This window comes from Triturus cristatus, chromosome 7, assembly GCF_964204655.1.
Source record: "Triturus cristatus chromosome 7, aTriCri1.1, whole genome shotgun sequence".
NCBI classification, from domain to species: domain Eukaryota; kingdom Metazoa; phylum Chordata; class Amphibia; order Caudata; family Salamandridae; genus Triturus; species Triturus cristatus.
The window spans coordinates 1,194,480,633-1,194,502,837 of record NC_140590.1 but is presented as its reverse complement, the minus strand read 5'-3'; the positions used below and the strand labels follow the sequence as shown (position 1 = coordinate 1,194,502,837).

Sequence of the window (22,205 nt, the reverse complement as noted above, 5' to 3'; positions counted from 1 at the left end):
TGGTGCAGAGTTGGGGGGAGGGGGGAGGTGCGGGATGTTAGGGCGGATGTTTCGCAGACCTCCTGGTGAGGCTATCCTCAGTATCTCATGCTCATACACTTTGTCATATGCCTATATGCCGTTTACTGGGTTTTGCCCACTTGGTGTTATAAAATCAATACAATTTGTTGTTAAAAAAAAAAAAGACAGTAGGTGCCAAAATTAACCAGTAGCATGCAACTGGTTTGGGTCAGGAACAACATTATAAAGTGCAGCATGCATAGCAGCTCATCACAGTCACCCGGGGCTCACTTAGTCAACCTTATTAACAGTTCACATTTCCCATCTCCCACTTGACCTTGCCCAATCATGGTCATAATGCGAGCAGGTCTCAGGTAATCAACAAGGCCCCGCATAAGTTAAAAGCATGAAAAAAGAGGATTACAAAAAACTAAAATTTTGCATTTTTATTATTGGTCAGAATTAGGCATGGTGCTTTAGTATAAGTATTTTATTGCTTTGGCTACAGTATGTTACTGCCTTGCCCCTCCCTACACAATCCGTGCAGCTTCACCGGAGGAGCATACAGCACTCCCCATAGCATTATTGTATTGTATTTTAATTGCATTTATATAGCGCTTACTACCCCTGACGAGGCGTCAAAGTGCTTTTTTCGGCAAGTAGCACGCTATGCCGGAATCCATAAAGGAATAGTGTTGAATTAGTATAGTGAAATATGAAAGTAATTTGAGTGGTGGATATGTTAGTCAGTTATTTGGATTCAGAAGGATAGCGGAGGATAGAAGAGGGAAAAAAGTTTGCATTTATATAGCGCTTGTTACCCCTGATGGAGTGTTGAAGCGCTTTTTTCGGCGAGTAGCACGCTACTCTGGTACCAATCTGTGACTGCCCCAGACGCGAGGCAATCAGCCAACCCCACTGACCCCTTCGCTGTCGGTTATTCAGCCTCAAAGGGGGCATATCATGCGGAAAAGGACCTGATATTCAGGGATTCTCCATTCTTGGTGGAATAACCAACACCATCAAAGATTTGGTGTGGGAATACTGCCTGGAATCAGAGAATCTGGCCTGTGGTATCCGGCACCAAATAATAAGCAACTTTTAAAGAGGCACTTAGTCCTCAAACATCTACCCAGTGCTCGAAGTAAGATTTTGGGGGGAGGGGCTATTTTACTCTCTGCATTTGAAAGTTGATTGTAAAGTTATTTCTTCGGGCAATCAGTGATACTTTCCATTCTTTCAGTGAGCATTTTCTGTCATTAAAAAGGCTACTTTCTTGCTATGATGCATGTTTTCTTTGCAGCTGGAAATCCACAAACGCTATACAATACTATACAATAAATTTCTCACTATAAAGCCTTCTCCTATCAGACACTAGCAATAGTAGAGCACCTTCTCGAGGTACATCACTCCCGATGTCACTAATTTGGATATATCACAAGGGCCTGAATAGGGAAGACTAAGCAGTGAACTTCTTACTGCGTATGTTGTTCTGTCGAACTGACTCGCATGTAAAATTACTAGTACAGCATCACTTAAACCGGACCAAATCTGTTCTGCATTTCAAGGCGAAACTCCCTACAACAGGTGGTGAAACCCCACAAACTAGCATTCTTGTGGGTATTCACGAACCATTTTCAGATAGCTTCCTGTAATGAAAATGGTTTACCAAAAGCAAGAGTAAATCAGTTTCAGGTAGGACATAGGGGAGACCACCTCCACAAGTTGTATGGGTCTAGGGGAAAGTGGTTTTTCTTTTCATGGTGAAAAATAATTTTGCAGTGAAGCAATAAAATCAAAGGTTTTTCAGGCCAAGTAGTACACCTGCTACACTTTCGATCTTTGTAAATGGTTACACATTTGCACTTCCCATGAATACTTCTAGAATTTGTTTTTGATATCCAAGAAAGTCGGAATTTTGATCCAAACACAGAATCCTCCAAAAAGGAGTAGATTTCTGGCTTTTCTTATGAACCAAACACTAAATATTTTCTTGAATTAGGGGGCCTGTGGAACATGCCACACCCGTGCACTATAAATAAAAAACTCTCTTTAACCACAGATTTCACCTGGTTCGTACCACAGATGTAGAAAAGGGGATGAGGGAGGCGCTGCTATATTCATAGCTACCCTACTCTACATTCTCTTTGCCAGATGTGCTTTTAGTTTAGTGAATGGATATACTGTACTAACTAGGGGTGGGTAAAAAAATGTAGCCAAAATTCACCTCTTTATTTCCCGCCTGCAGAGAGGAACTAGGGCTGATCTGCTGCTCTTGTGCCACAAAGGAGCTCCCTTGCTGGAAACTTGCTTCATGCACTGTCAAGACGCAAGCAGTGTATTTAACTTAATATAGTTACCATTAAGGTAAGTACATTGTACGGCCCCTGACAGTTCTGGATCGCTCTAATAATTTCTCTTTGCACAGAGGCATATTTTTGCTGCAGCACATTCTGCTTATGTTCCTGTTTTTTCTAAATTTATAATCCGGGGCAGGCTGATGTAAAACCAATAGAAATGGTTGGAATTGTCTAAGATTTGTCATCCGCTTTCCGCAAATGAAATAAAAAAGAATTCACCCACTGATGCAGCGGAGTTTACCAGCTCAACACATTCATACACACAACATTCATTTGGGTCCATATACATTCATACACACCATGAGCTGGCAGATATCCACTGGTCATCAATTTTATTTACCCTAGGAAACCTTTACACCAGTATTCATACCAATCCTATATCCTGAGTAAAATGTACAGTCGAAGCATCTAGTAGTAGATTAGAATAGGGAGGAAATCACAACAATGCATTTATTCTTTTGTTTAAAGAACCACAGACTCAGGAGGAGCTTTAAAAGTTTATCTGAATTAATAATTTTGTAAGTCAAATCAAATACACATGTATATGCCAGAAAATCTCCATCAGGTAAAATATTACAATTAGCTTATAATCAGTTTGCATTAATAAATTCTTGTAATGACAGCACCTGAGGAGAGAAAGGACAAAGAGCAAGTACGGAGCTTTTACCCTACAGATATATTTACCTAGAATGGTGTGAGGACCCCGACATCAATGAGTCAAGGATTCAGGACAGGTTCTGGACAGGGTAAGGTGACCTCTTCTAGTGCAATGCCAGCGTTACACCCCTCTCTGGTGCTACTCTCTCCGGCTCAGGCACGTCCGGACCCCTTCCTAGATGTGCCTCCTCTGGTGTGCCGCGAATTGTCCCTAGTGTAGAATTCTTCTGTCAGGTTGCAGCAAATTCGGGCAGCATCTCAGCATAGCATTAGCATCTCAGCATCAAGTGTACCTAACTATCTAGAACTTACCTCTGTTATACCAAATTCAAGTGTATGATCCACCCCCAAATGTTTCAATTCCATGTTCACCCGCAATTTGATTGGGTCAAGCAGTGGGGTGAGGATATCACACCATACCAAGTGCAATAATTTTCTTTAGTCTATTGTCTAACTCCCCTCCCCTTAATTTTAATACCCACAAGCTTTATTCCCACAAGCATTTCATATTCTGATCGATACATTTATGGTACAATGTTTCTTATAATTTCCTCTCATAGCGTTCAGAAAGTTGAGTTCCCATGTCCTTGCTAGGCTTAGGGTTTGGCAGACGTCCCATGACTTCATGGACTTGAGAGCAGAGAGGTAAGACGCATGCGTGGTTGCCACAAAGGATGAGGACATCAGTCACCCTCCAAGGCCCAAATGCGAACTATTAATAAAGTCAAAGAGAGACATGTTAGAATACAAAATTAAATGAATTCACTGTATACCACTTACTTCTACTCTAACCCCATTTACTTAATAAATCTTTCACATTAATAGCTTAGTAGTACGTGCATAGGTTAGTTTCAGCTCGGCATGCGCATTAGTATGTTACTTTGAAGCGCCCATATTAGAAGCTACTGCGCAGCTGCAAAGATTTCCCCCCAAGCAACAGACGAACGTCACGCCACGTGATGTGGTAGTTGCAGGCGCTGAAGATTTCCCACGTTTTAGCGGCCAATTTTAGGACACTCAAGTTACTTATTAAGACAGCACATAGAAAAGCTTCCCCTAGATATGATTATGTAAAATGTGGTGCAATTTTAGTACTCCTGGACAAGTTGGTTACAGTATTACATGTTATTCGAGAGGATTGCATACAAGCAAGTTTCTTTAGATGTGAAACCTTGCTCCATCAATCCCCTCTCTGATGGCATTTTATGCCATCACTAAATTCTATTAAACCAGATGCCAACTTAAGCATTCTACCATTTCGATGTCTTCAAATCTTTATTGTTTCCCAAATTGTGATCCTTTCATTCTTTTATAGATATTTCCTTTAATTTCTTCAAGTCGTATTTCTTCTAATTTTCTTTTCCTAACTTTCTCATTCACTTCGTACTTCTTTATTTTCCCACTGCATTTGCGACAACACATAATCATCAGAACTAGCAAAGTTATGCTCATGATTGGCAATAATATTTGACCTACCTAAGATACCTTTACCTATATTAGAAAACCAATTACTTATGGTGGAAAAACTATTTGTTATTTTCTTCCATACATTGTCAACCTCCAGTGGTTTCAGTTCTTCTTCTAAATGTGTAATATTTTTTATATATCTTCCAATCACGACACTTTTGTCAGGTATATACGTGCAACAATGTTGCGCTTTCAGCATTTTACAGACTCCACCCTCTTTTGCCAATAAGATATCAAGGGCAAGTCGATTTTGCGAAACCATAGATCTGACAGCAACTAATTCTGTATTGATCAGTAGAAATCCTCCAGCAGTGTCAGTAGATAACAGATCAACTACTGTTGACAATTGACAAATTGTTCGAGAATTTAGCAGGACCCCCACTGAAGGTTTCAATGCACCAAATCTATCACCTACTATTTCCGAAAAACTAGCTCTTTTATATCTTGTTAGTTCACTACTGTCATTATTGCTTCCAGTGATTCTTTTAACACAATAGACTTTAGGGAATACTATTCCGACATAGCAACTCCCATACCAGTGATCAGGTAATCTAAAATAGGCTTTGTTTCCACAAATACAATAAATTCCTCGAAATACTGGATCAGTTCCTCCTTTTAGTCCCCAACCCCCAATTACTAAGAAGTTGTGTTCACACTCACTGGAACCAATAAATACATTGTTATACTCTTTTAAGCCTATTGAGACAGATTTTCCCTTTCTTTTCAAAGTCCAGGGACATAGCAGCATGAGTCCTGCCAGTTAGTAAAAGGTCTTCCCTTTCAGCCCACTTAGGTATATGAGGTTTCGGTTCAGAAGCTCTTCTTTGGAAATCCTGTCTCCTATTTTCTACTAAATTCAAAAATATATTTTCTTCTTCGTGCCATTTGCAGGTTAAGTTGCGTTTATGTGCATCAGCTATATCTATTGTCTTCATTGTTAGGAAATATTCACCCATGAATTGTGAGTCTCTAGTAATAAGGACAGGGTTCCTGCTCTTTCGCATAGGAACTGCTGAAAATATTACATCTACATTTGAATAATAATACTGCAGCTTTCCAGTTCTATAGAATAAACTAGCTAGTACACTACATGAAATACCATATGTCAATGGTAAATGATAAGTTACTCTCTCAGCTACTGAGCTTGGCAATTTTGGGCAACATGGCAATCGCTAACTTTCATAGTTTCTACATAATGTACTAAGAGATATGCAAATACATTTAAATCAGTTTCATTCTTATCTACAGTGTGGTGTAAATCTAGCTCATCTGGTGTTTCTAAGTCTATCCCCTTTAATGTTTGCAACTTCTGTATGTGTGTTAGTACTGTTTTGTTTGTCAGTAACCATCAGATAGGGAATAGCTATTGCTAATATCACCCATATTATGAGGACTAATATTAAACTACATATACAAATACTACAGCACTTCTTTATGCAGCATTGTTTTGGTTTTCCGGCAACATTATCATCAGACATCTTGGGCAAGAAGATTATATGTTCTTAACTTCAGAACCTTGTATGAGATAACACCTTGGGTGCCTTTTTCTTTTCAGGTCGGTCTCACTTCTTTAACTTGTTCAATGTTCAGTTCTTCATCACTTGCTTCATTTAAATCGAGGTTTTCAAAGTCTTCAAGAATAACATATGTCCATTCAGGACCCTTGAATTTGTTATTCAATGTCTTCAATCTGTGACTTCGTTTTGGTATTACTTTGAAAGGTCCAGATTGACTAGTTACTTCATTCACTTGATCAGGTTCTTCATTGATTGTCTTAAGTCGATACCTCAGTCTCTTGATAATTCTTGGCCAATTATCACCCTTTTGACTTTTCGTAAACTTTACTGCACTGCCAGGTTCTTCAAGACTCCTTTTATTTTCTTTAGACCTTTGCACGACTTGATAAGCTTCGTCTTCAGATTTCCTCACTTTCTGACCTTGTCCAGGGCTTATTATTTCAGCCTGTTCTGTCTGGATGGGTTCATCTACCCTAATCTGACCCTGTTCAGGATTAGTGATGTCTGGGTTTTTTTCTGTATCCTGAACTTGCGGTTCTATGCCTATCTGATCCTGTTCAGATCTTTTGACCTCTTTACCTTCTTCTGCCTGAACAGTTTCTCTAATTCCTGACTGTCCCATCTCAGACTCTGGAACAGTGCTTTGAGTTTCTTCTGTCTGAGTATATTGTTCTCTCCTTATCTGTTCCTGCTCAGGTTCCCTAACAGTCGTGTTCCTAATCTCCTGAGCGACTTCTTCTATACCTGTCTGGTCCGCACTCTCTTCCTATCTATCTAACTGTGTTTGACTTCTAGTTCTTATAAGTACTTCAGGTATGTCCACCACTGGGATCCAGTCATCCTGATAAGTGCTTGGTTGATCTTGGGCAGCTACTTCATGATCTTCTATAGGAAGTTCTTCAGCTGCACAACCTTCAGCAACACCGATTTCTGCTTTCAACTGTAACTCTTCTTCTTCAGGAGCTGGTACCCTTTTGGTATGGCTTGCATGAATCCAATTAGGCAACCCTGCACACTTTACAGCTATTGAGGTAGTCAGAATAACTTGATGCGGTTAATCCCACCTTGGTGCTAGGCACGATGCTTGAGTGTGATCCTTCACAACTACCCAATCACCGGGATTCAGATCATGTGAGTGACTCAGCTGTCTGTTGAAAGCGTCTTCCCAACCTGATGAGAGATAGAACGCACTCTGTCAGCCAACTCTTTGCAATACCCCAAAACCAAGTCGTCAGTTATATTCAACAGCTTGTGTCCTGGTACACATGCTTGTCTCATTGTTCTTCCCATGAGTATTTCATGAGGATTCAATCCAGTATTTCTGTCTGGAATACTTCTGAGTCCCATCAGAACAAGAGGCACAAAGCATCAGGCCATTCCAGTGGGGTGGACGCACACACCTTTCCGAGTCTTGACTTGATTGTGCCATTCAATTGTTCTACCACTCCAGAAGCCTCTGGACGGTAAGCGTAGTGCAATTTCTGTTCGACTTTGAATGCTTCACAGATTAGTCGAATTATTTCATTATTAAAATGTGACTCTCTATCTGATTCAATCGTTACTGGAAAACCAAATCTAGGAATGAGTTCTCTTAATAAGAGTTTGCCACTGTCAAGCTGTCATTTCTTCAGGTCGGGTATGCTTCCACCCACTTTGAAAATAAACAAACTATGACAAGTACATATTTCAACCCTCGACGAGCAGGCAGTTGAAAGAAATCTAACTGGAGTCTCACAAAAGGTCCCTCTGCCTTCCCAATCTTTCCCATGCAGACCACGGTTTTCCTGCCAGGGTTCATTGTTGACATATTAAACAATCTGGCAAAAGCTCTCTGCTACATTCCTGAACTTTGCGTTAAACCAATCTTGTCTGAAGAGTCGAATCATTGCATCTCTGCCCACATGTGTGTCTCCATGGTACATTCTAGCCATTGGTGCAAGCATACTGTCTGGCATGACTGGTCTGCCACCATAACAAACCCACACACCATCTTCTGCCCTTCTCTGATATCCTATTTTCACCCGCTCTTCCCTGTCTCTCATGTCTACTGCATCCTGCAGACCTTTCACCTCCTCCCAGATTCCCACTCCTGCAAGTAGCATAAGTTGGCAGCTGATTCCACAAGTTTCGATTTTCTTATTTAAGGCAATCTTATGCCTTGCACAATGTTGGGCAACCTGGTCAGCATATCTGTTACCGGCTGTCACATAGTCATTTCCTGATTGGTGAGCAGCACACTTAACCACGGCTACCTCTTTTGGCAATTGAATTGCCTCTAGTAATTCTTTCACAAAAATTCCATTTTTAATAGGAGTCCCTGAAGAAGTCAAGAAATCCCTCTGCAACCACAGTTGGCCAGAATCATGCACAACCCCATAACCATATTGACTGTCAGTAAATATGGTTACTCTCCAATTTTTCCCAATTTTGCATGCCTTAATTAAGGCGATCAATTCAGCAATTTGTGCAGATTTGACTTCTGGTAAATAGGATGCTTCGACTATTCCAGTTAATGTACATACAGCATAAGCAGCACTCAATCCTCCTTCCTCGTGTCTCATGCAGGAGCTGTTTACAAAGGTTCCATGATGGAATATCGTTAACATAAATATCGTCAGAAATAAATATCGTCACTAAAATATCGCTTACATTAATATCGTCATCCTATACTTAAACAAGGATTCACACAAATATCGATTTTTTTTTATCGACAACCCTAATATCGTTCACACTAATATCGACAACATAAATATCGACTACTACATGATCGACTTTATTTTAAATAACATGACCTTAGACATATATATCGACTACACTAACATCGACGACCTATCTGCTTATAGAAATATACAAAAAATATCGTCTTTTTATTACCAACTCGATATGCACTATTCTTTTATTTTACACACTTTTTTTTAACTATTTTACTTTACAAAACTATTCACACACATAATTATTTAACGGTTTTCTAATTCAAAATAACGTTCTCGACCAATGATTTTGAAATTTCACTAATTGAACCAATCAAAAGCTACCATTAATTAACTCACTAATATAAAAACAATTATACACTTAACGTAATTTACCATTTTTGGGCCAAACTTGGAGAAAAACGGTTACCTTGCTGAGAGAAGAAAATACAAACCTACGACTACAACTACAAAACGTCATACTACACTTGAAGTAAGTAAAATCCCATTGCTTTTTTCATTCGAACTTAGCATAAAGTAGATAAACTCCCTAAATTAAAAAGTGTTCTTCTTTAGAGTGAAAAAAGAACATGTTGAACTTATCAACAACGACCAGAAACTTACATGTAAAAACATTTATGAACTACCTTATCCATGTCTACTTAGATAGCTGACAAAAATTATTTAAACTTGATAAGTAAATGTACAATTTACTTCATATATTAACAACTACTATCATCCAAAAACTATAAGTAACACAATGATTAGAAAAAAAAAATGAATGCTGCGCTAGGTTGCTGTCCAGTAGCACAGGCGCAAAGGAGGATAGTTCAGTTAATCCATGAATGTATAGGCAGCATACGTGGCAACTGCTTCCAACAAAAAATCGTTTGCAGGGCCACTAAAAGTCTCAGCCATCCAATTAATTAAAGAAAAGGAACATACGTGTTCTTCAACCATCGGAGCCTCTAGCACAATCGGAGGGCAACCAGAATGTTCCTCTAAATAGCTCATAGCCAAGAAGTCGTAGGCAGCCGTTGATATGTCCCAATTACCCAGGATACCATGCGCCGCACCACAAGCCATAATCCGGACACCAGAACAGGCCAACTCGTGAGACACTAAGGGCCTCATCAGTCGATCGAAATCCGGCACCAGAGACACCGTGTTGGTCAAGCACAAATCCAGAGGCCATTCAAAGGGACAATCCAGGCAGTGAAATACAGGTTGCACGCAGGTGAAGTAGGAATACCTGAAGGATAATCCATATGCCAGGCTTAAAGTCGCCAATGGCAGAGTACCATAAAAGTCAAGCATCCTATCACGAAGAAGATGCAGACGGGACAGGTGCTCGTGTGGCACAGAAACAGCAGCCATTCCGTAGTATGAAAAGTAAAAGCAGCACACCTGCCACCAGCGCCAGAAGCAGCGGAACACCTCCAAAGATGCTCGAGAAAATCGAATGAAAAAATGCCGGAATCACACCAAAAATAGTTTGGAAAGAGGTCACGAGGCCTGAGCCTACAAGTTTAAAAAAATTAGCCAGGCCGGTCGTGGACGAGGCATTGAAAATAGTTAGGATCAAAGCTCCGAAATGTAGGGGGAGGTCAGTATTCAAAACCGCCTGTACCTCAGTGCGCGTATTAGCAACGTGAAGGACAAATGTTTCACGAGAGGAAGTCAATGACACCTCTTTGTGGGACAATACAGCTCTTATTCTGCTCAACTTGTTGAACTCTGCTTTCAAGGTTGGAATCGAAGGCCAGATGGAAACATCCACCCGCCCGTGCGGGGGTGAAAAGAGAACATTATTGCAGCAGACAACCCTCTCCGATACAGTTACTATATATGGGATTCCCACTAACATCCTGCAGCAAGCTTCATTATTCAAAATTAAATAACTACTGTTTGCAAGCAGCGTCAAAGAAGGCGTAATCACAGGCACTGGGACACCTCGTAGGACGCAGGCCAAAATCGGGGCTTGTACATTGCATGCACCGTGTAATTGAATGTGCCTACATACCAAGGAATGATCTGGTGTCGTGGTACATTCCTCACCCTTCAGATAAACCTCAGTTCCGTCCCTAGTACATCTATACGTAAAGGGGAGGGACCAAACCTCATGTATGAAAGCGGTGCCCAGCTGTTCATATCTACCCAGAGCATAATGTTTCATACAAGACGTAAACTTAAGAAGTGCGAACGGTAGAGTTATCAACCCGTATATAAGCCACGTGACTGAATTGATTTCCGCCACAGAGAAAGGTAACGGTTCTAATTTTTCAATATGTAATAATGAATATGTAGCATCTTTCATGGACATAAATAGCTGCTTATCAGTAATGTTAAAAGGAATGAATAACGATGTAGTGCTCAAATAGTCCCAAGGGACCCTCCCTGCCTTTAACGTCTGCAATGTCCATGCAAACTGCATAACAGAACGCAACTGGTTTTGACCATTATATAACACAGACATATCATCATGCACAATATCAACAACTGACGAAACAATATTATCTAATGTATAAATTCTGGAAGAGAGAGTGCTAATGCTGTTATCTATAACGGCTAAAACCTTTTCCATGTTTGCTTGGTCAATAGCTCTCAATCTTGAAGCCGCCTCAATTTGCGAAAATTTCCACACTTCGTTGTAAATAGCATACGCCCACCTTTTGGTTCTGCCACCCACAGGACCTTTAACAAAATAATTCAAATCTATTTTGTCATGTAACTTCGATAAATGAACTTTAACAGATGCTAAGGTGGAATGTCGCAGCCAGGATTGACATAACTTTCCCACAGAATATGTAGTTACAGTATGTGACGACTCAAACCGAGGGTCTACGCGTTCCAGAGGACTAAATACCCTTTTGATCAAAAATAAATTGTAAACTCAGGGAAAGTTCTGGATAGTAAACCATAATAAATTACTATTCTAACTCCAATCCAACATAAGTCAGGGAAAGTGCTGGATAGTAAACCATAATAAATTACTATTCTAATTCCAAACATAACATAACTCAGGGAAAGTGCTGGATAGTAAACCATAATAAATTACTAATCTAACTCCAATCCAACATAAGTCAAGGAAAGTTCTGGATAGTAAACCATAATAAATTACTATTCTAACTCCAATCCAACATAAGTCAGGGAAAGTGCTGGATAGTAAACCATAATAAATTACTATTCTAACTCCAAACATAACATAAGTCAGGGAAAGTGCTGGATAGTAAACCATAATAAATTACTATTCTAACTCCAATCCAACATAAGTCAGGGAAAGTGCTGGATAGTAAACCATAATAAATTACTATTCTAACTCCAATCCAACATAAGTCAGGGAAAGTGCTGGATAGTAAACCATAATAAATTACTATTCTAACTCCAAACATAACCTAACTCAGGGAAAGTGCTGGATAGTAAACCATAACAAATTACTATTCTAACTCCAATCCAACATAAGTCAGGGAAAGTGCTGGATAGTAAACCATAATAAATTACTATTCTAACTCCAAACATAACATAAGTCAGGGAAAGTGCTGGATAGTAAACCATAACATAAGTCAGGGAGAGTGCTGGATAGTAAACCATAATAAATGACTATTCTAACTCCAATCCAACATAAGTCATGGAAACTGCTGGATAGTAAACCATAATAAATTACTATTCTAACTCCAAACATAACATAACTCAGGGAAAGTGCTGGATAGTAAACCATAACAAATTACTATTCTAACTCCAATCCAACATAAGTCAGGGAAAGTGCTGGATAGTAAACCATAATAAATTACTATTCTAACTCCAAACATAACATAACTCAGGGAAAGTGCTGGATAGTAAACCATAATAAATTACTATTCTAACTCCAATCCAACATAAGTCAGGGAAAGTGCTGGATAGTAAACCATAATAAATTACTATTCTAACTCCAATCCAACATAAGTCAGGGAAAGTGCTGGATAGTAAACCATAATAAATTACTATTCTAACTCCTAACATAACTCAGGGAAAGTGCTGGATAGTAAACTATAATAAATTACTATTCTAACTCCAATCCAACATAAGTCAGGAAATGTGCAGGTTAGTAAACAAAATAAATTTTTCTATCTAAATTATTTTTTAGACCCTATTCCCCTATAATACCAAAATAACGCTTCTTCAATATTAATTTAATATTTTTTATTAATATTAAAAAATAAATTTCGTGTAAAAATTGTAATTTCGATGTTAAATTTTGATTTCATGATACATTTCTAATTTATTAATATTTTATACAATTTTTAAAGACTACATTTTTAAATTACTACCCACCCTAATCCCCTATAATACCAAAAACCCGCTCCTAAAATTTTTATTTGAAATTTTTAAATTTAATTAAAAATTTAAATTCGTAAACAATTAGAAATTTAAAATTAAATTTTAAATTTCTTAATTATTTTCTAATTTGTTTATATTTTATAATAATTTACTATTCTAACTCCAATCCAACATAAGTCAGGAAATGTGCAGGTTAGTAAACAATATACATTTTTCTATCAAAATTATTTTTTAGACCCTATTCCCCTATAATACCAAAATAACGCTTCTTCAATATTAATGTAATATTTTTTATTAATATTAAAAAATAAATTTCGTGTAAAATTGTAAATTTCGAGGTTAAAATTTGATTTCATTATAAATTTCTAATTTATTAATATTTTATACAATTTTTAAACACTACATTTTTAAATTACTACCCACCCTAATCCCCTATAATACCAAAAACCCGCTCCTAAAATTTTTATTTGAAATTATAAAATTTAATTACAAATTTAATTTCGTGAAGAATTCGAAATTTCAAATTAAAATTTGGATTTCTTAAATATTTTCTAATTTGTTTATATTTTATAAATTTTTTAAAAACCAAATTTTAAATTACTACCCACCCTTATCCCCTATAATACCAATAACCCGCTACTAAAATTTTAACAATTCTTTTGTAGAAAATATTTTTTAACACATATTATTACTAGTAGGAGTTTTGTAAGTTTTTTAAAAACATAATACATATTTTTTAATACATTTTATAACAACTTATATTTTTCTGTCGATATTATATGAAACGACATTTTGTTCATCGATATTTTTTTATGACGATATTTTTGTCATTCTCACGAAACGATATTTTTTAAAAAGATATTTTCTATTACGATATTTTTCACAGTCGATATTCTTACCACGATATTAATGCTAGTCGATATTTTCCCGTCGATATTCTATCTTTATACCGTTTACAAACAGCTCATGTTCTGCATTTTTCAAAGCTTCTTCTTGTATGTCAGGACGTGGTTTGGTGCTAAGTTCAGTCACATCAAGACATTCATGCTCCACCTCATCTCTCACTTCCTCTTCATGTGGATCAGGTAATAAAGTAGCTGGGTTAAGAACAGTACACCTTACTATTGTCAGGTTCTCAGCCCCTAGTATTATTCTTTCATATTTTGTCAGCCTACTAGGAGTTAGGTACTGTGTTCGGGTCCTGGTCAGTAGAATCACCACTGTATGAGGAACATACACCTTGACAGGGTGTCCCATCACAATTGACTCACTCTGCTCTATGCTTAAACAAGTTGCAGCCACAGCTTTCAGGCAACCTGGTAATGCACAGGCCACAGGATCCAAGGTAGCAGAAAAATAGGCCACTGGCCTTCTCATTAATCTGTGTCTCTGTGTTAGGACTGAAAGTGCACAATTACCCCGCTCATAGTAGAATAATGCAAATTCTTTCGAATAGTCAGGCATTCCTAATGCAGGAGCTTCACGCAAACATTCCCGCAATTTTCTAAAAGCTCCCATGCTTTTGTTATCGCACTCTATGGGATCTTTCATTCTTTTTCTGGTCAGCTGTATCAAAAGTTTAGCTAGTAACGCAAACCCCACGATCCACTGCCTACAGTACCCTACAACTCAAAGGAACATTCTTATTTCTTTTTGAGTTCGTGGCAACTGCATTTGACTTATTATTCTGGTTCTTTCAGAAGTCACCCTTCTAACTCCTCTCTCTATTTGATGTCCCAGGTATTTAACTGAATTTTTACAAAACTGAAGTTTCTCAGGGGACACTACATGTCCACCCTTTGCCAAATGATTTAAGTAATGCAATTGAATCAGTAACACAGTCCTCTCCTGTGTTTGACGCCACCAATAGGTCATCAATATACTGCACCAGGACTGACTCTCTGGGCAATACAAGAGATTCAAGGCTTCTTTTGAGTATCTGATTAAAGATTGAAGGGCTTTCTGTGTACCCTTAAGGCACACGATTCCAAACATACACATGCTCTTCAAATTTAAACGAAAATAAAAACTGGCTATCTGGATGCAGTGGAATGGAAAAGAATGCATGACATAAATCGATCACTGTGAACCGTCCTGCTTTCCATGGTATCTGATAAAGAATCACAGCTGGATTAGGCACTACTGGGCAGTATGGTACAACAATCTTGTTAATTTTCCTGAGGTCTTGAACCACCCTGTATTTTCTGTTAGGTTTCTTTATACCAATTATAGGTGAGTTACACCGGCTACTCATTATTTCTTTCAGAATGCCTTGTTCGACCAATCGCTCTATTTCTGCTGCGACCCCTGCCTTTACTTCTGTACTCATTTTGTATTGTCGGGTGTACGGGTAAACAGCACCTTCTTTTACAGTCACTTTTACGGGATCTACATTTGCCATTAACCCTATCTCTTTTCCAGTAAAATCCCATATTTCTGCATTTACAGTCAGTTTGACTTCTGCAGGTAATTCATTTTGGGTCATCATTGAATATAATTCATTTACTTCTGTTCCTTGTTTAGCTAACATGAACTTGTAAACTCCATCTTCATGTGGAGTTTTGATTGCAACACCATCTGGTGTGCAAAATATAGTGCAATTCATTTTGCACAACAGGTCTCTTCCAAGCAAATTTACAGGGCTTGAGTCGCAGACCAAAAACTTATGCATTTCTTTAAAATTGCCAATTCGCACCTCCATGGGTTCTGTGATTGGAGTGCTAATTTGTCTGTTTGAAACACCTACTACTTGAATTTCTTCTCCCGAGAGGGGCAGGTTAGGAATGTCTGCTGCTCTCACAGTAGACCTGGAAGCGCCAGTATCTAACAAGAAGGTAATATAATTTCCCTTTACTTTACCCTCCATGTAAGGCCCTGAATGATCTACCGGTAGGGATGCGCCAAGTACGCACTCCCCTTCCTCCCCCCTCAGGCCCCGTCATTCTTAATCGTAATCAATCAGTGGGTTCGGCAAAAGAAACTGAGATGTTACAAATTTTTCCTTACCACTTCCTTCTGGAAATCCGGTGTCCACACTGTACTTGGCTTGACTCACAAAATTTGATTTAGGGGCAGGTGGCAATTGACTCTGAAGATCTATACCCTATGGCTGATGACTCATTAAAACTTCATTCTGCGTCTGTGGATTTAAATTTTGATTCGGGGCATTATTAACTTGTATGGCTTTACACTCGTTCTTCCAATGTCCCAACTTCCTGCACCCGTGACAAGGGAATTTTTTCTTTGTCTCTTCCCGATTTAATCTTCCCCGTGGCTTTCCCCCATTATTGTCATTCTGACCTTGTGTTCTTCCCTGATTTTCTGATTGTTTACTTAATTGGAGCTCTTGCTGTTCAGCTAAATTTACTTGAGCCCACATTACTTTTTTTTCTAAAGCTTTTCGTTTGCTATCAATTTCGTCTCCACAATATTTTGCATATTTTAGAATCTCATCAATGGGCTTTGACTGCCAGCACAGCATGTGCTGCTTAATCATTTGAGATATATTCAATCTCAGCCCAGATACAAATCGGTACACAAAATGAGTCATGTCTTTAATTTCCAAACTTTCAAACCCACTATACTGTTTGAACACCTGTAAAAGACGTTCGTAGTAGGCATGTACAGACTCCTCTTTTTCTTGAGTTGTTCTGTCTATCTTTACCCAATCAGTTTCTTTCGGGGAAATTTTACTTTTCAGAAAGGTGATTTCCTGATGATACTTTTTCATTACATCCTCCGACGAGGCACCTGTTTTTCATCTCTTGGATATTCCTCACTAGGCCAATCCACAGTAATTTTACATTCTGTCCACAAATCTGCAGGTACTCCTATGTGAAACAACCCATCCAGATCCTTCAATAAAACTTTCGATACTTTCACAAACCTCTCAACTTGTCTGTACCATTCCACTGGTTTCTCTCTCAATTTTGGAAAATCATTTGTAAAAGACATAATATCCTGTCTAGTCCATGGCACATGTACGTACCCCCCTCCGGGTACTTCTCTCATCTGATACAACCTCTCAGATTTTTCTGTTTCTCTCATGACATATTCAGATGTTGTTCGATTTACCTGTGCTTCTCTCCATCTTTCAAGATCTCCTAATTTTTGTAACAGAAATAACAACTCTCTGATCTGCAACTTTCTTCCCGACACATTCATGTTTTCCAAATCCTTGTCAGAGAATTCTGCTCTATGTGGTTTCTGCAACACCTTTGATTTCCCTATGTCAATTCCCATTTCCGAGGCCAAATTTGTCAGCTTTTCATGAAAAGCCTTCATATTTCGTGTAATGCTCCAACAAATAAACAGTAATTCTTCCTCACCCTATGTGTTTAGCCTGTCTAGACCCACATTTCCGGCAATAATGTCTTCCAATTCTACCCTCAATTTAAAAATGTCCAATATTTTTGGCTGTGACTTTGGCTTCTCTATTTCTTGAGACCATCTCTTTATATCTTCTGGAGTGACTATTGTGGTACTTCTAGTTCCTGATGATGTCTCTAGTCTAATTTCCTTTGAACAACTAGGCACATTTCTTTTCGGGGTTTCCATTATCGGCTCTCTTATAGGCAAATCCATCAATGATATTACTGATTCACATTCACTGGCTTGATCTTTTCTAGGTTCTATGCTTGGAGTAGGCATTACAGGAACTTTAGGACAAATTGATTTTTCTCCATATAATGGAACTTCCAGACCTATTGTAACTGGTATGGTCAATGCTTCCAGATGTGCGTTTAGCTGAGCTATCCTCTGAATCAATTCATCTCTGTTTTTATTTATTGCTTCCTTTTCTTTCTGTTGAAGTACCCTGTCTGCGGTGTCATGTACTATTTGTGGAACCAAGGGTGTTCCTATCATCAGGGCACTAAGTGTCCTTCTATTGAATCCATCATTATAGGGTGGAGGACTTTTCATCAATACGTCCTCTAAATACCCTTCTTCTGTTTCTCCGCTATCTATCATGGTCAAGTGCTTGGTCTTCTCTGTACATTTACCTCCCATCTGCTCTTCTGATGTTAACACAGGATATAAACCTTCTGCCACCATGGCCTGTCTCCAGTGTTTCATTTGACTATCTCTAGTCTCTCGGGGAAATTTCGGGTAATATTTGCTTAAATGTCTGTTGTTTCCGGCCTGTCACATTCAAATGCTTCCATTTCCCATTCTTCTAAAGCCTCATATTGAGGCAATCTAGATCTCGGTTCTAACTCATTCATTTGTGTTCTTAAATTGTACAGGATTCTTCCATTAAAGCTTCCGTACTCAGGAAATGCTAATATACCATCATCTTTTGTGTATTCTATCCAATTTTCTAACCACACTCAAGTATGATAACTTCTCTCCACCATCATGTATGATGCAGGCGTATTTGGAGGAGGAATGAGAATCCCCTCGCTACTCTTAATGGGTTTGTCCTTTTTGAAATAATTCTTAACTTTTTGTATGAAAGTAATTTTTCTCTTTTCTCCGTACATTGCGTGCTTGTGCTGGTTAAGGTGCTGCTCATAAGCAAATCCTACAAATCTTCTATCTGGTCGAGTCCCTGTTAAGGTTGGATCGTATATACAATCTCCACTATCTATTATTATTTTCGAGATCTCTATTTTGATGACCAATCAAACGCTTGCTTTAATTCTAATAATTTTCCAATACCAGCGCGTTTTCTATTCTGAGTACTAATCAACTTTTACTCTGCTTGCGTGCTCAGCCAATGCTTGCGCTGCTTTTCTGTGACGTCAGTTTCACTCCTTACTACTGACCCCTCCTTTACAATTTCGCATCAACAGTACGCCCACTGTTCCAACCAATCCCAGCGCGGCTCTCAGTGACCTCAGTGCAGCACACGCAACTGACCCCTCCTTCACAAGGTAATGCGAAAACATATTTTCTTACAAACTTTTCACACAATTTTCATTAATTAACAACGTATAAACATTCACTATTGTGTCTGACCCACTAATTCAAAGAATAGTAAGATTTCTTTCACTGCAAGTAAAACCCTTCCGCATGCTCTTCACACACTACGAGTAAAACCTTTCCGTTTACACTTCACACAAGCATCAGAGAACCTGCTACTCCTTCAGAAATACCCTTTCTAGGTGATATAATACCAAAATTTCAACAGCGGACTCCTCGCTTCCAATTATTCTCACTAACGCTCAAGAAATTTTCCCTAACTTAGTGCTTCTAGTCCTGCGTAACTTTCAGCACTTTCTCGATCCAGACCAATAACCTCACTGCAGTGTGGCTTCCATTTACCACCCTCTATTCAATATTCCCGGGAATTTTCAGACAACGCAAAACAGCACATAACGGGTTTTGGTTAAACCTAAATCAATAATTCAAAATTTCAAACATAATCGTCACATAACTATCTATACTAACCATGCCTCTGCTTCCAAGTAAACTGATGCAGCGGAGTTTACCAGCTCAACACATTCCTACACACAACATTCATTTGGGCCCATATACATTCATACACACCATGAGCTGGCAAATATCCACTGGTCATCAATTTCTTCTACCCCAGGAAACCTTTACACCAGTATTCTTACCAATCCTGTCTCCTGAGTAAAATGTACAGTCGAAGGATCTAGTAGTAGATTAGAATAGGGAGGGAATCACAACAATGCATTTATTCTTTTGTTTAAAGAACCACAGACTCAGGAGTTTTAAAAGTCTGAATTAATAATTTTGTGAGTCAAATCAAATACACATGAATATGCCAAAAAATCTCCATCAGGTAAAATAGTACAATTAGCTTATAATCAGTTTGCATGAATACATTCTTGTAATGACAGCACCTGAGGAGAGAAAGGACAGAGAGCAAGTACGGAGCTTTTACCCTACAGATATATTTACCTAGAATGGTGTGAGGACCCCAACGTCAGAGTCAAGGATTCAGGACAGGTTCGGGACAGGGTAAGGTGACCTCTTCTAGTGCAATGCCAGCGTTACACCCCTCTCTGGTGCTACTCTCTCCGGCTCAGGCACGTCCGGACCCCTTCCTAGATGTGCCTCCTCTGGTGTGCCGCGAATTGTCCCTAGTGTAGAATTCTTCTGTCAGGTTGCAGCAAATTCGGGCAGCATCTCAGCATAGCATTAGCATCTCAGCATCAAGTGTACCTAACTATCTAGAACTTACCTCTGTTATACCAAATTCAAGTGTATGATCCACCCCCAAATGTTTCAATTCCATGTTCACCCGCAATTTGATTGGGTCAAGCAGTGGGGTGAGGATATCACACCATACCAAGTGCAATAATTTTCTTTAGTCTATTGTCTAACTCCCCTCCCCTTAATTTTAATACCCACAAGCTTTATTCCCACAAGCATTTCATATTCTGATCGATACATTTATGGTACAATGTTTCTTATAATTTCCTCTCATAGCGTTCAGAAAGTTGAGTTCCCATGTCCTTGCTAGGCTTAGGGTTTGGCAGTCGTCCCATGACTTCATGGACTTGAGAGCAGAGAGGTAAGATGCATGCGTGGTTGCCACAAAGGATGAAGACATCAGTAACCCTCCAAGGCCCAAATACGAACTATTAATAAAGTCAAAGAGAGACATGTAAGAATACAAAATTAAATGAATTCACTGTATACCACTTACTTCTACTCTAACCCCATTTACTTAATAAATCTTTCGCATTAATAGCTTAGTAGTACGTGCATAGGTTAGTTTCAGCTCGGCATGCGCATTAGTATGTTACTTTGAATTGCCCATATTAGAAGCTACTGCGCAGCTGCAAAGATTTCCCCTCAAGCGACAGAAGAACGTCACACCACGTGATGTGGTAGACGAATGCGTTGAAGATTTCCCGCGTTTTAGCGGCCATTTTTAGGACACTCAAGTTACTTATTAAGACAGCACATAGAAAACCTTCCCCCTAGATGTGATTATGTAAAATGTGGTGCAATTTTAGTACTCACGGAAAAGTTGGTTACAGTATTACATGTTATTCTAGAGGATTGCATACGAGCAAGTTTCTTTAGATGTGAAACCTTGCTCCATCACCACCTCAGGTTTTTCATTTAACACAAAAAGAGTCTGTATTATAGCCTTAGGGTTAGGGTTGTAGTGGTTGTTCGAGGCCCTGATTCCAAGTTATGGGCCAGAGCTGCAGGCTAGGGTCTAGATCGAGGGAGAGGGCCTTTAACAACTGGTATAGCCTCTGCCTGAGTTAGAAGGGCTATGTAAGACGGTAGAATATTCACTTACTGAGGATAGAAACGGAAAAACAAAAGACTAACATTGTATTATTGGAGCGGAAGGTTTATATCAACTATGATTTGCCCTGAGCCACGTGATTGTGTTCCGCGGCGCTCCCAACATTCCAAGGTTCCAATTGAATGTATTTAAGTGATACAAATGTGGGGCAACTTAGAGGTGAAAGATTCTTTATAGCATTAGTATTTTCATTGGCACATTTTATTGTTATGGGTTTCCCAAGCATGTTAGCAGTGCAGCAGCAAGAATTTAAAAGAGAGACTTGTTATAAGCGAATACCATTCCAGGGAGCTAGTCCGGTGCCTTCCTTTATTGACCCTTGTGGAAGCAGTGGTTAACAAACTCCCTCTTGCTAATGTGATAATAACCTGGGCCATTTTAACTAATGTTGTTTCTTTCTATGTTCAGCTTATCCAGTTGTCACTGCGGTGTTTTCACTAAGTAACAACAATGATGATGAAAAAAGACGTTCGAAAGAGCCTTTGGCAAGATCTTCAGGTGAGTGGATAGCACGGGCTAGTGGGGGAGAGTGGAGGGCAAGATAATATATTGATATGGCAGGCACTACTCTTAGGGACATTTGTATGCCCTTCGTTACATAAAAAATGTCACAACTCATTTCCTTACTAATGAGAGCCAGGGTAATGATGTCATTTTCTGATACTGAAGACAATGTCTCCGTACACTTGTATCAAACTGTGAAATTCCTCTGAGTTATGTACAATGTGTCTCTGAGGTGTGTTCTCTGGAGTAGAGGTGGGACTAGCCCGTCAGACATTTTACAGCCCACAACTTCTGCGCTGTTTTCTCTTAATTCGGGATTAGCACAAACATTGACGTTTATCAGACCTTGGATGCTTCTCGGGCGACACAGATACATGTCCTCCCAATCCTTGTATCCATTGAACTCCTCTGCCAGTTCTACAAAAGCCAGACCAGGTGTTTGGAGAAACACTTC

The 22,205-nt window shown here is 38.9% G+C and overlaps 1 protein-coding gene across 4 annotated transcripts in view; it reads left to right on the top strand.

The window, feature by feature from the left end:
• Positions 1-22,205, top strand: part of LOC146811575 (uncharacterized) — a 90,013-nt gene that overhangs the window by 24,800 nt on the left and 43,008 nt on the right. For all 4 annotated transcript variants that reach the window (XM_085618547.1, XM_085618546.1, XM_085618549.1 and 1 more), the window contains exon 6: positions 21,656-21,745. In XM_085618547.1, coding sequence (XP_085474673.1) covers positions 21,656-21,745 — 90 coding nt within the window. The remainder of the gene's footprint in view (positions 1-21,655; positions 21,746-22,205) is intronic.